At 42.5% G+C, this 15,072-nt stretch overlaps 1 protein-coding gene across 7 annotated transcripts in view; it reads left to right on the top strand.

Moving 5' to 3' along the window:
* Positions 1 to 10,589, top strand: part of DNM2 (dynamin 2) — a 99,695-nt gene extending 89,106 nt beyond the window's left edge. For 4 of the 7 annotated variants that reach the window (XM_089489120.1, XM_089489123.1, XM_089489119.1 and 1 more), the window contains 5 exons: positions 2,323 to 2,434; positions 4,121 to 4,285; positions 5,404 to 5,639; positions 6,068 to 6,322; positions 8,360 to 10,589. In XM_089489120.1, the coding sequence (XP_089345246.1) occupies positions 2,323 to 2,434; positions 4,121 to 4,285; positions 5,404 to 5,639; positions 6,068 to 6,322; positions 8,360 to 8,429 (838 nt within the window). In that variant the 3' untranslated portion in view covers positions 8,430 to 10,589. The remainder of the gene's footprint in view (positions 1 to 2,322; positions 2,435 to 4,120; positions 4,286 to 5,403; positions 5,640 to 6,067; positions 6,323 to 8,359) is intronic. The other 3 variants (XM_089489125.1, XM_089489122.1, XM_089489124.1) reach the window with 1 other exon arrangement.
* Positions 10,590 to 15,072: the final 4,483 nt, after the last annotated feature.

A 15,072-nucleotide genomic window follows, 5' to 3' on the forward strand; every position in this document is an offset into this window, starting at 1 on the left:
CCCTCAATGACGGGCTTTGGTACTATCACCATCATTCACAGGGAAAAGGGTTTCTACTTCCCAGTATGAATGTCAGTTAAGGCACTTTTTGCCTTTTACCATGGGCTACTATATATGATGAGGAATATATGTCTGTTTTCCATCCCAGGGTCCATCCATGATGGATTGATACCATGTCACTCCTGCCACACTGTTTACCTATCAGTTTTGGCTGTTCTGGCTGTGTCTCAGATCTGCAGGCTTCATGCTGATAGCCTGAAACATCATGCTCAGATACAGTGTGTCTCATGGGTCACAACAATTGGACTTTACAGTCTTCTCATTTCTTTCTGTCTCAAATTAGTTGTGACTGAATGAGGTAATATTCCTCCTCTCTGATGTCTGCCTCTGTTCCAGAAATTAGTACTGGAGCTCCTCTCCATTTCAATGTTATTAGGCTCTCTGTCTATGGATGGACTTCCCAACCATCCTGTTGCTGACCACAGATTGTCTATTTCATACTCTGTTAAAGAGAACATTCAGCCCTAGACTGCTTGGCATCCTTGGGTGTGTTTGTTAATGCTATAGTCTCCAAATCATGGCTTCGAGAGGCTTTATCAGGTCACTGTCCTTTTTCCTTTCAACAACACGCTCAAATTTAAGGGCTTTGCAAGCCCCTCTTTCCTAGTTATCAATGTCCCGGCCTCTGCAGCCTCGCATTGCTGTGAGCCCTTTGCCCTTCATGTTGGATTCAATCCACCCTTTGGATTAGACAATGTCTGTATACCAGACCTTCTTGTTTGTTGTTTTCCCCTAACTACTTACAGTAGTGAGCTTCCTTCTGCTCCACACCATTATTAGCTTTGGCATAATCTCCATTGCCAACAAACCTGTGCTATCTAGGTCAGGGTTTTTTCCTGATTTTAGTTTACACCTGCCATTTATTAAGGACCATCATGGTCTGCCTACAGTCTTTCAAACATATGGTTAGCTGGCAAGCCTGTTTTTCTGCCAGTGGGCGTGTTTCAGCTGCATTGGTGACTGTTTCCACTATGTCTCACTATTGGATTTCTACATGACTCTGTAGAGTTGTCATGTCAGCGGGACTGTTCGTCCCCACGTTTGCATGCCCTTGGGATTGGTTTCCCACCTGGTGATTCTATTTGGCGTCAATATGCCTTTCTAGTGTGGCATGGCACTTCCACCTCCACTGACCTAAGCTTGCTAGTGTGATTCGCAGAGACCACGAAGAAGGACAGGTTGCTTACCTGTAACAGTGTTTCTTCGAATGGTCATCTACGAATTCACACAAATCCCGCCCATCCTCTCCACACAGTCATGCCCTGCCTGATTCTCCTTTGGTCCTGGGCTGCTGCTACTCGGCGTCCATGGAACTGAAGGTTTAGGCGGGAAACCAACTGATAAAGGCAGTTGGAGAGTGGGCAGGGCTACCGCCAAAACGCCTCTAGTCTCTCCAAGAAGTTTCCGAAGCTAACTGTGCAGGCGCAGAATAACCCATTTGTGTGAATTCGCAGATGACCACTCGAAGAAATACCGTTACAGGTAAGCAACCTGTCCATATTATGAGATCTCTGGGCAGCTTACAGTAAAATCAATAAATATAGTGAAGATCTTGTAAACTGATGGCTTCTTGATGTTTTGGACTATACTTTGTGATCCCAACTGGCCTGGCCACAGAGATGATGGACGTATTCATGTAAATACCTGAAGGGAAGGAGGTCAAGGAAAAGCAACACACTGAAGCCCTTTAAGGATGTAAAGTTTCAGTGGAGACTGGGGCATATTCGTACTGGTACACAACTATTTGGCACAGATCTGCTAGGTCTGTGGTTCCCAACCTTTTCTATACCCCACATCTCTAGGAAATGTTTCATTAATGTTCGCACCTCCTAAAAAAGTAACTATCACATTTGAAGATGAAGAAGTCTAATTTTTAATTTTTGAACCACAAATTGAACCACATGCAATACTGTGGGTGAACAAATGGATCTAAATTGAGTAATTGGATTCTATTTTATTTAAAAAAAAACTGAGTGATGACTCGTCACTCAAGGACACAAGTCACTCTTTGTTGCATGCCCTGAAATTTAATCTCTCACTCCCAGTTTGGGAACCCTTGGTCTAGGTGCAGCAGCATCTCTTTCATGGCTGACTCAAGTATTCTATCAACTGAATCTTCTTGCAATCTTAAATGTTCTTAGGCCAAGAGAAATTAGTAAAGAAAGGCAAAGCTACTTAACTTATTTATTGCATGTTGTAGAGTTTTTCTCACTGGCCAGGGGAATATGTTATTCTTACCCTCTTTTTTTCATCCCAATTTAGAAATGTGTATAAAGACCTACGCCAGATTGAACTTGCCTGTGATTCCCAGGAAGATGTGGACAGCTGGAAGGCTTCCTTCCTTCGTGCTGGTGTTTACCCTGAGAAAGACCAAGTAAACATTCATTTTCTCCTCAGCAGTAGGGGAAGGGTGGGCATGCTAAGGCACAATTCTTCAGTCTGGCTTTTGAGGAATGCCCAAGGCAAGAAGAAGAGGCTGTGACATGCTAGGCACCATATCCTGAATGGGGTAGTCCATGTCCTGAGGTTTTAATAGCATTTTCTTAGAGAGAGACAGGTGCAAGAAACATCACCTGTATCCTCCTGTCTCTATTTGCTTCTCCCCCTACAGTTATATTTTAAAGGTAATAACCATTTAGATGTTAAAAGTTTAGTTTTGATATGAGTGCAGTGAAACATTCAAGAGGGTGAGCCAAAAGTAGTGACAAAGCAGATAATTACTTCAAACTGATAATACAAACATAATCAGAAATGGCAGGTCTTATATCTTATCTTAAGAGGAGACCTGTTGTAATGTAGACCCAGAGAGGGGTGGGCAGATCTGTTTCATCCTTCTATTGGAAATGTTATAGCTTCCCTCAGTACATCAGCCCCATTGCTTAACTGTTCTAATAATTGGTTTGTTTCTCAAAATCCTTTGCTGATTGTTTATTTTATATGGGGTTCTAAATTGGCAAGGTCATATGAAAAGCTGCAGCTAGATTGATCCTCCATTGATCGGGAAGGGTAGGCAGTGAATCTCTTGGTAGTCCAGTAGCAGAATAAATTTGAAGAGGAAGGTGATCTTGATCTTTGAATAGTGAAAGGGAAGACATCCTCGGAAAATATGGGAAGTTTAAAGTGGCAAGAAGAAAGTAGAATTGAATGGGCAGGAGCATTTGGGAACTGTAGGAAGAATGAGAGAAGAGATGGAGGCAATCAACATGTTAGGAGCCCTGGTGGCACAGTGGTGAAATGCCTGTACTGCAACCACTCACTCAAAACCATAAGGTTGCGAGTTCAGTACCAGCAAAAAGGGCTCAAGCTCGCCTCAGACTCACATCCTTCCAAGGTATCTAGAATGGGTACACAGCTTGTTGAAGGCAATTAGATTACAGTTGTAAACTACTTAGACACTGCTAGTTCGGTATGAAGTGGTATAGAAATGAAGCTGTTTGTTTTGTTTGTTAGGAGAAAGATTTTCATCCCATTCAGTCAATATGACACTGAAAGATTTTGCAGGCGGGTGAAGAAGGACCCGCAGTCCTTCAAATTCCAGATCCTCACTAAGTTACTGTAAATGCAAGTTTGAAAGCAGAATAGGAGATCCAAGTGGCTTCAGAACCTGGCAGATGGGAACTCAGAAGCAGTGTAGAGTTTTATGGCATCTTAACGACTCACTGCCATAATAAGTTTTTTAAATTACAGATCACTTCATTTGGTTTCATGAAGTTTTATCCAAAGTTTTTTGTATGTGTGTATATACAGTATACATGGTTGTTGGAGTGGAATAGGGATTTGTAAATAGTGGGGTCAGATAGAAATTAAATGCAGAAGGTGAAATTCTGGTTAACAATGCACATACCTGAAGTAGGTTGTGGTCCATAAAAGCTTGCACAGTAGTAAATGCCCTAGTCTTTAAGGTGTCAGAACCCTGTTCATTGATTTTGCTGCAGCTTGCTTTCCCATTTGAAAATGGAGGAAAGAAAGATTTAATGATGTCTTGAAGAAATGTATGGACTGTCCCTATGCTGGCATGAAAATGTTTATTGCAACAGCATCTGACTTTTTCTCTGAGCAGGCAGAGAATGAAGATGGGGGTCAGGAAAACACCTTTTCCATGGATCCTCAACTGGAGCGACAAGTGGAAACTATTCGAAATCTTGTTGACTCGTATGTCAGTATCATCAACAAGTCTATCCGGGACCTTATGCCAAAGACGATAATGCACCTAATGATAAACAATGTGAGTGTTGGCTTTTTGTTTCCTTACAGAGATGAAACAGAGTTTTCCATTACTGCTAAGATTGTTTCTCAGTTTTAGCCTTACCTTTGTAGCTGCTGGCTTCATATTTCTTGCTGACATTAATTCCTGTGCTTCTGAATCTTTTCTAAAATCAAGCTTGTGCATGCCACTTACAGAATGCACAAGACTGGTTTTAGGTAATATGCAGATTCTTGGAGAGCAGGAAGCACAAGGCAGTTGATCCCATTCCCCCAGCCTCATGAAATTCAACATGCAGCCTCAAGATCTGAATCACTGGCTGATGAACTGCATGCAACCTACAGGGGACATGAAGTCCCCATAGCCTTTTGCAAACCCTGAAGTCCCTCCCCCCTCCAGCCGGTCTCTATCTTGTTTGATGGGCGAACTTGTCCCAAAAGACAGTCCTGGAGGCCTCTGAGAGTGGCACAACCCTTTGAGACACCCCAGCCACCCCAAATCTCCCTGTCTACCCAAGAAAATTGACCAAAACCAGAAAGTGCAAGTTTCTCTCTGTTTAGTTTTTGGCTACTAATGGAGTGGTGTGCAGAGGACTGCAGACCCACAACACTCCACCTTGATCTAGAATCTTTTTGATGTTTGTATCCACCTTGTGGAATTCTCTGCCAGCAGAGTCAGACTCTTGACACTAAGAACACACTGTTATAAGGTGGCACATAAGTAAAACCTGGCTCTTCATGAAGGCATATGGCTAAAAGTTTCAATAGGTGTGGGATTTGTCTCTCTGTGTTGATTGTTTGCATGGAATTTTAAGATGATGTTGTTGACTTTGTTTGTCTCTTTGAGTTCTTTTTCAGCAAAATATATGGAATACATATGTTTTAGTGACCAAGATTAAGACTGACTCCTAACATTGCTCCAGTTTGAATATACTACCCAAAAGCCAGTCATTAATCCCACGTAGAGTAATCCCAATTCAGTCAATAGGATTTACACAAGTGTTGATTGATCATTCAGTTGTAGATTCAGTGGGTTAACTCTGGTTGAGACTAGAACATGATTTAGGTCATCACATCCAACCCATCAAATACAGAAAATATTACCTATTCAGTGTAACCCATGTTCCTTCATCCTCACAGACCAAGGATTTCATACACTCAGAGCTGCTGGCCTACCTGTACTCCTCCGCAGACCAAAACAGCTTGATGGAGGAGTCTGCAGACCAGGCACAGCGCAGGGATGACATGTTGCGAATGTACCATGCTCTGAAGGAAGCCTTGCACATAATTGGAGACATCAGTACCAGCACCGTTTCTACACCAGTTCCTCCTCCTGTGGATGACACGTGGCTTCAGGCAGGGAGCAGTGGTCATAGGTGAGTTACAGTGGATTACCACCTGGATCTGATGGGCTTTTTGTTAAGATATAGGGAGAACCAGCAAGTCCAGAAGATACAAGTGACAAATCAAAGTGAAAGTGATGTTTTCAGATCCATCTTCTCCCCAGAACTGCAGCAAGACCTTAGAGAACTACATTTGACCAGCATCCCCTACAGTTTTAGCATTGAACTAGATATATAATCTTTGGCTTGAGTTTCTTGGTAGTTTTCTTCTATTGTCAGTCTCATTCAGTAGGATTTTTAGATTTCATTGATTAGCTCTGGAAACAAATGGCAGACACATGCAAATTGTAAAGCATGCAGCTTCCATTTTAACACTGGACTTCAGACTTGAGAGTCTGCTATATTAATCTGTGCTAACCTGTCTTGCCTATTCTAATGGTTCTCTTTTCTTTCCTTTGCAGCCCAACACCACAGCGCAGGCCTCCTTCTACTGTTCTGCCACCAGGGAGACCCCCAGCTGTGAGGGGGCCCATGCCGGGCCCTCCCTTGATCCCAGTACCAGCAGCAGGCCCTTCCTCTTTTGTGGCACCACCCATTCCTTCACGCCCTGGACCCCAGAGTGCTTTTGTTGCTAATAATGACCCCTTTTCAGCCCCTCCTCAGATTCCTTCACGGCCAGCACGCGTTCCACCCGGCATTCCTCCAGGCGTGCCCAGGTAGAGGCCAGTTCACTTTCCACAGCATTTCTCTTGGCTTTGCAGGGCTGCCAGAGACATTGTTTCAGTAGACCCTCAAGCTTATCTGTCTTACTTTTTTCCCCTGTATAACAGTGTCCCCATTAAAAATGAAGGAGAATATGAAAGAATTTAGAACTGAAAATGGGAAAAAAGCATTTGCAACATTGGTTTGGTGCAGCTTCACTAGAATTAGTGGAGTATGTTTAAGGAGGATCAGATGTGGTATCTAGTCTCCTTGTCTTTAGTTAAAAAGAGACTGCTTCTACGTTTTTGTTCACCTGTTATACCACACCTTAGAAATGGCTGTTCTTTCTTGAGAGAGAGAGATCATTTTCACTACCACAGGCTAGAGAAAAACTCCATTTCCAAACTAGGAATTTAGTACAATGTACCTTAGAAATGATTTCTGAATTCAGAGTCATCCTGAGACAACAGTGCCATTAAAATTGACTGGTTCTTTCTAATTAGGGCTGCAATGTTCCTTAGAAAATGTGCATATTTTAGCATTGGTTGTAGAATTTAGTTGCCTTGATGTTACTGCTTTCATCTTAAACTTGTAGCTCTTGTGGCTGTAGAAAGAAGTGTGTGGGAAATGGCTGGTGATGTCTAAGAAGGGAAGAATGTAGTCAAGAATAGGGTGTCAGTGTGCTCCATGATGGAAAAAAATGTGATTGAGCAAACAGTATGCAGTCTCTGTCATGCTAATAGTTAATTCAAATAATTTAATCTTGGCTAAACCTTTTGTAATTTTTGTAGTGTTCCATGCTCTCCCAGATGGTTTTTTAGCTATCACATCAGAATGGAAATATTTTGTCATGGTCCCAATGAAGCTATTCTCCCAATTCTTCAACCTCATGCCATCCAGATGTGTTAGACTGCAGCCTCCATCCCCTTTAGACCAAAAATGGTCCTCTTGGCTATGGAGGATGAGGATTGTACTCCAGTACATTGGAGGGTTGCAAGTTGGGCAAGCCTGCCATGGTTCCTTCTGTCCAAAAGCTGGCAAGGGGTGTAGAGCATTTGTTCTGAAAACACTCTAGCGTATGTGTGGGAAGAACATGGGACCATCATTCTCAACATGAAGCATGAAGATGTTACAGAATATGGTATAGGGTTCATGGAATATAGCTCTCTGAGAATTAGAAACTTTCAAGGTTGTAAGTTTCTAATTTTTATGATGTAAAGATATGCTTAAAAGTTCAATACCTATTGAATTCTCAGAAAATGGGTAATTGAAATAAGTCATCAGAGACTGGACTGAACTGGATTTTAATATCCAAATTCAATTGCTAGTCCCATCTAGAGTAATCGGTATGAATTACACAAATGTTAAATTATCAGTCCTTGTCTGCTATAGTTGGGATGACCAACTAGGTTCAGACCCTTAGGTAGCCACCTGCACAAAGTCAGCAGAATATAGACTATTCAAAAAGTTTAAAACAGTCCCATCCAAATTTATGTAATACATTTATTTTCAAAATTCAACTTTACTTATTGCAGAGACATCTTGGTACAGAATTTTGGTAACTTTTGAAGCACAGAATACACAGCATTTTTAATAAGCTTATATATTTATTAATTAATTGATGTGACTTGTGCCCCAGCCTTGAGAGTAGTGTTAATAGCAGCAGACCTTTAAAGAAGTCACCCATCCACTTGAGGGATGCAGAACAACAACTAGTGTCTCTTTGCAAGCTCACAAGGTATATCAGTGGACCTGAATGGGCCGGTCTTTTGCATAGCCTACCTGCTGCTTGGCCAAGCTAGAAGCAAGCTAGAGTTGGTGTCTCTTAACAGGTGACAAAGGCCCCCTTTTTTCCAGCAAATGAAAAATTCTGTACTCTTCACATATTGGCAAAGTATGCACCAAGGTGCGGCTGTTTCGTCTTTCAGGACAGAAGATCCCTAGCTCAAATTGACTTGGGTTGTGAGCAGTGACTTCACCTACTAATATTTTGTAATCTCCCCCTTCCTACTCTTCACATCTCACTGTTTCTCTTTTTTTCCTCTCTGCAGCAGAAGACCCCCAGCAGCACCGAACCGGCCCACCATTATCAGACCGGCTGAGCCCTCCTTATTAGATTAACCATGACCACTACCCTGAGCAGGGATGATTGCTTGTTAACTATCTTGTGGACAGAACCCATGCCTAATCTCATGTAAAACTGCTCTTTGCAACTGATCAGCTGTAGCCAAGGCCCATTTTCCCATCTCCTCTTTCTCCTTCCCCTACCCCTACCCCTACTACCATAGCACAACAACAACAGAAGTCATCATGGGATGGGTGCTGTGGATCAGTTACCTGTAAATAGCTATGAGAGGCCAAGCATTCCTTGTAGTAGTTCCCTCTCTCTGTCCCTGGGTCTTGGCTTGGGAGAGGTTTGGTGATCAGTCCCTTCTCTAGGGAGAAGAGTTAGTTTCTTCATCCTCTCTTGGTGGCCACACCACACCCATTCCACATGGGAAAGTAGAGGATTCTGTTTTGTGGAGTTGTTTTGCACTTTGTTGAAAACATGGAATAGAACCCGGAGCTGAGTGACTGCCAAGGGATTACCTGGGAATGTGTACAATTGGAGAATGTGTTTCCACCAATAGTTACACATTCAGCACATTGAATCTCCTTTTGCCATTCATGTTAATTGAACTTGTTCATCTCCTTTGCCCCACCCATCCTGCAATGGATTTCTTTGTACTATAAGATATATAAAAACAATCTCCCCCTTAGATTGCCATAACTTTGCCCCTTTAAAGTTCAGTGCAGAATTTATCACTTAATTTCTGTTTTATAGCTTGGAAGGAGAAAAAAGAAATGATGGGACTACAGAGAGCAAATTGCTAATAAATCCATTTCATTGAACTGGAGCCAGACTTTACCAAGCAAAATAAATGGAACAAGGAAGGCACTGGGTTGCTCTTGGGCCTCAGATTTAATGCTGATGTTCATGCCAGGTTACCCTCTGCCCAACCAGCGCTTGGACTTAATACAGACGCAGTGGTGTTTGAACTGAGCTTGCCAGTTGTGGCCTGGATAAAAATGATTGGAGATCCTTCCTGTTTTATACCAGAGAGACATCCAGATGGCCAGTTTGCAGGCATGTCAAGTCATTTTTAGTGTTAATGCCAGCGTGCCCCAGTTCACTATTACTACTAGTAACCTGCCAAGCCCAGTGTGGAGAAGTGGTGCAATGAGTCAGGGTGTCAAAAGATTTGATCAGGATTGTGATCCTCCTCAGCGTGACCTGTTTCTGTGGGAAGCTTTCCCCTCCCTATTCTATTCAGAAGACTGACTTTGTCCCACTCACTTTGAGATCGGCTGTAGTGCAGCTTGCCTCTTGTCTTTAGGTTGAGGAATGTTCTTCATGGCGAACAGTGTCCAGAAACACACGACTGTAGTGCTGGAAGGCCCACTACCTTTTAGAAGCTCCTAGAGGAGCCTCTTCTCTCAGAAGAGATTTCTGTGGATGGCTGCTCTATCTGTGGAGCCATTGCTTGTCCTGAGGGTTCATGAAGTGACACTGGAACCTTCTCAGCAGGATTACTGAAAGCACTCTGCCCTCCCTGGGCTGTGGTTGTATATATTTTTTCATAAAGACAGACTGTATTAATACTTGTATAAATTCTAAAAAAAGGTTTTTTTTAAATCATCAGTTAGGCACCCCTTCATCCTCATGCACATGCCTATCAGGGATTCCTCAGCCCTTCCTGAGACAAGATGTAAGGAACAGCGACACACACCATTGGCCTTAAATGTTTCCTTCCAGTGGCCTCTTCCCTTTCTACCTGAGCTGGAGCAGTAGTTGCTTGTTTCACGTCCTGGAGGATATGAACCTTCCACAGACAATACTACCTTTGTGCCTTTACCGCTTGAATTCTATGCCGTCTGCCCTCATAACCAATGTTGCCTTCCTGCAAATGTCCCTCTGCCTCCAAAGTCATTAGCAAGAACTTTGAACCTTGTCTTCCAGTGCATTTCATGACCTCCTGCCACTTAATGCCCTGAAAACTTAACGCCCTGAAAACTGGCCTTTGCTTGAGAGCATGGACTTCTACTTCAGTTCAGTTGTTCTGATTTGCTTCCTCTTGACTCTTCCCATTACCACTGTGTGAAGGGGCTATGGGACCTTCTCTCCCGCATCTTTAGATGAGAAAAGCTCCCAGCAGTTTGAGATAAGTGCCTCCATTATGTATCTTATTAATAAACTAAAATAAAGGGAAATTCTGCTGGTGGAAGGTCTCTGGCAGCTTGTGGTGTTGTTGGGTTTTTTTGTGTCTCATCTTCTGGTTTTCAAGGCTAAAGGATGACAGTTGTGGAGGGAGGGCTCTCTTTCTTCAGGCTAGCCCTGATGGAGCTGGGCCTGCCTGTTCAATACATGTAGTTGTACATTATCTACTAGTTGCACCAGTTTAAAGCAATCCAGTTAAAGCTGAAACAGAAAATCACTGCCATAGAAAATAATGGGATTTAACTGTAACTTGTTTTTTCCCATACGCGGGAGGGTCCAGAACGGATTGGATCCCCTGCGTATAGGCAGGGGCCACTGTAGTATGCTTTCATAATGTCTAGTTGTCTCTATACATTAAATAAAAAAGCAAAGGGCGGGATGATAGTCTGTGAAGGAGGCAGAAATAGAAATTGATACTTGGGCAATACCTTTATTAGGACCATAATAATCTACATATAATAATAATGTGGTCAATAAAAGATCATGCAAAGTTTTGAGTTCTCCAGAACCTGTCCCTAAATAGTACCAAAAACTTGGGATTGGTGTGGGGAATTAGGCTAGGTATTGTGGCCATGATTATGGATCTTGTTGTCCACGGATATAGGTCCTGCCAGGCCCTGCAGGTACTAGGTTACACCCTGGATTATGAAACCAAGCAATGTCTGATTCGTATTTGGATGTTGTGAAGACTGGACATAACTCGGATATATTTCTTGTGTTGAATGAAACAGGTTCCTGGACAGGCAAAGAAGTAAACATTCCCCATTGGGTGAACTTGAGCAAGTCATACACTCTCAGCCTCAGGGGTGGGCAATGGCAAACCATCTCTGACCAAATCTTGCCAAGAAAAACTCATGATAGTTCACCTTAAGGTTGCCATAAATTGGAGATGGCTTGAAAGCACACAGCAACCATTACTGGTTTTGCTAATACAAAAACAAATGTTTCTCTTTACTAGTTATCTGCCTACCTAACCAGCCACTCTGGTTCTGTCTGCACTGGCCATGAGCCCCAGGGCTAGTTTGGAGGATTATGCTCTGGATTGGCCAAATTGGTGGCTACATGCATCATAGACTCATAGAGTTGGAAGAGACCACAAGGGCCATCCAGTCCAACCCCCTGCCATGCAGGAAATCTCAATCAAAGCATCCCTGACAGATGGCCATCCAGACTCCACAACACTGTCGAATAGCCCTTACCATCAGGAAGTTCCTCCTAATGTTGAGCTGGAATCTTTTCCTGGAGCTTGCATCCATTGCTCCGGGTCCTGTTCTCTGGGGCAGCAGCAAACAAGCCTGCTCCCTCCTCAGTATGACATCCCTTCAAATATTTAAACAGGTCTATCATATCACCTCTTAACCTCCTCTTCTGCAGGTTAAGCATCCCCAGCTCCCTAAGTCGTTCCTCATAGGGCATGGTTTCCAGGCCCTTCACCATTTTAATCGTCCTTTAGACACTCTCCAGTCTCTCAACATCTTTTTAAAATTGTAGTGCCCAGAACGACACAATATTTCAGGTGGGGTCTGACCAGGGCAGAATAGAGTGGCACTATTACATCCCTTGATCTAGACACTACTTCTATTGATGCAGCCTAAAATCACATTGGCCGTGTTAGCTGCCACATCGCACTGTTGACTCATGTTCAACTTGTGGTCTACTTGGACTCCCAGATCCCTTTCACATGTAGTCTCATTCAGCCAGATGTCACCCATCCTATAGCTGTTCATTTCATTTTTCCGCCTTAAGTGCGGTACCTTGCATTTTTCTGTGTTGAAATTCATTTTGTTAGCTTTGGCCCAGCTTTCTAGTCTGTACCTGGAGCAGCAGCATACTGTTGCTTGCATGGGCCAGCCAGGCTGACATCACATCTACACGGCTGACCCATCCTCTGTACCCAGAGCCTCCATTGCTTCCGTCCCTGCAGGAGATCCACAGATCGACCTCTTCTCCTTATGGTGGGCTCACTACAATCAAAGAGAAGAGGTGGGAGTCCCTCGACCCTCTCATTCTGTTGGTTGTTCAGGTGAGCCCCTCAGGAGAAGCTGGGATGTGTCAGGTGTCCTCCCCACAGAGCTCCTATGAAAATGGATGCGAGATGACACAGCTCCTAGTGTACAGAGTGGCCAGATGTCTTCACCACAAAGGAGGACAGGGCACTGCAAAATGGAGGACATTTCAAGGAACATGGGGATGTTACAAAATAAAAGCTAAGAACGCTCATAGAAATATACATTCATGCTTTTTCGTCATGCTCCAAATGGAGGAGATTTTGGAATTGGACTGAAAGTTGGAATGGAGGTCACCCTGCTGACGTATGAACAGATGGTGTGGCCTGATTTGGCCTTATCCAGCTGTTCGCATGCCACAAAACCCTACTTACATCCTGAGGTTGGAAGCCAGCATGGCATAGTGGTTTGAGCATTGGACTATGACTCTGGAGACCAATAGCTCTGCCATGATAGCCACTGGGTGGGCAAGTCACATACTCTCAGCTCCAGAGGATGACAAAGGCAAACCTCTTCCCAACAAATCTTGCCAAGAAAACTCCATGATAGGGTCACCGTAAGTCAGAAACGACTTGAAGGCACACAATGAACCTGAGGTTTCAGGGAAACACTGGAGCTTTCCCAGCTTTACCAATTCCCAGGGCAAAGTGAGGTTAAGGGGTAAAGCCATATTCTGCCAAAAAGTTGCTGTGGGGTGAGGATGTGGTTTTTCATTCCTGCAATCATATGTACACACACAAACACAATCTCAAGTTTTCAGAAATGGGGATCACGCTGATTATTGAAGCTAATCTAGCTTTGTGCCATAGTTTACTACAGCATTCAGTTATACATATTTTACTCCAGTTTAGTGTTGGTTTATTTTTTGTTAGTTTGGTTTCAAAATGTCTGCCTAAAATCTAACATTTTCAGCAATTACGCATTACCAAATTACCAAAACTTGAAACATTAAAAGTGAAATCACTGCTTCCTCTCAGATCTTTTAAGAAAGGCAAATGTTAGGGCCTGAGCTTTTAACCTAATGAGTAATTTTGGCATGTTATGGCAAAAATGTTAACGGTGTGGGTAGGGATTGGCTTTTCTCAGTGGACTTTTTAGAAAATGGCAATGATGTGTGAATAATGCATTACCCTACTCACTATTACTGAGTAACCCATTACTTTTTGTAACGTGTCGCTATTTGAAGTGACTGTTCCAGGTTCCTATCTAGATTTTTTAAAATAACATTTATTGAGTTAAAAAAACAACATTACATCACAAGATCACCACAAAACAACATTATATCCCAAAACACGTTTTCAACACTTATTAGAGATACCTTTATATATTCTTGCTAGCTTAACAGGTGTTAAATACCACCTAAATTGCATCTTGAAGAAATTCTCCTTCAATTCATTACATAAGGTGTATTTCAGTCTGATTTGCCATAATTTTTCCCATTGATCTAAGCAAATATTTTGCCTTATATCTTGGGACCATTTAACCATTTGTTATTTAATCACCTCTTTCTCCAGCAAACATTTATAAAATAAAGCAATCTTATGGGAATTTTTTGAGGCTAGAATTACTTCAAATTTAAGGTTCCCTGGTTTAATATTGTCTATCAAAAAAAATTCTTTCAGCTGTCGATAGAGCAACCATCCACAAGAGAAACCTCCTTTATGTAATTGTTCCAATGTTTTAAATTCCAATTTTTTATCCGTCTCATTTTTATTTGTCAGGTCAGCATATGCGACCCACCTATCTTCCATTATTTTTCCCCTTTTATGAAATGCTTCCTGAATTGAAGTCCATTCCGAAAGTCCTGGACAAAGCCTAGCTTTATATTTTAACCAAACAACCATCAATGATTTCCTAACAAAATGATTTAGGAAGTCTTTATGCACTTTATGTTTTTCATAAAAAAGATAGCCATGCCACCAAAACGTAAACCCGCACTTTCTTAACTGTTACAGACTGCCAAAATAAAGCTGCTTGGGGTCTCTTTGGAGGTATGCTGTTTAAATGACGCATGTACCCTAAGAATCCGGAAGCTGCACCAAAGCTGCACTCCAGTGCTTAGGAATGAAGTGTGGCTTTGGAGCAACCTCTGGACTCTTAGGACCCATGCATCATTTAAATAGCATACCTCCAAAGAGACCCCAAGCAGCTTTATTTTGGCAGTCTGTAACAGGCCTTAAAGTTCTTTTGTTCTTTAACAGAAACCAATCCATCAACCAATCTAGGCAGCATGCTTCGTAGTAGATCTGAAAATTAGGGATTGCCAAAGCACCTCTATCCCTCGAGTCTTGCATTAAACCTTATCCTTGGTTTTTCCCCACTCCAAACAAATTTGGAGAGTTCGTTGTGCCATAACTTAAAAGGTTTACTATTCACAACAATGGGTATATTTTGAAAAAGAAACATAAACTTTGGCAAGATTTTCATGGATGCTTCCGAGCCATGACAGGTTTAGTTTACCCCATTTCTTCAAATCATTTTTAATTTCTCCCCAGACCTT

Source organism: Sceloporus occidentalis, unplaced genomic scaffold, assembly GCF_023333645.1.
Source record: "Sceloporus occidentalis isolate IW3139 unplaced genomic scaffold, rSceOcc1.0.p SCAF_1, whole genome shotgun sequence".
In the NCBI taxonomy this organism is placed as follows: Eukaryota; Metazoa; Chordata; class Lepidosauria; order Squamata; family Phrynosomatidae; genus Sceloporus; species Sceloporus occidentalis.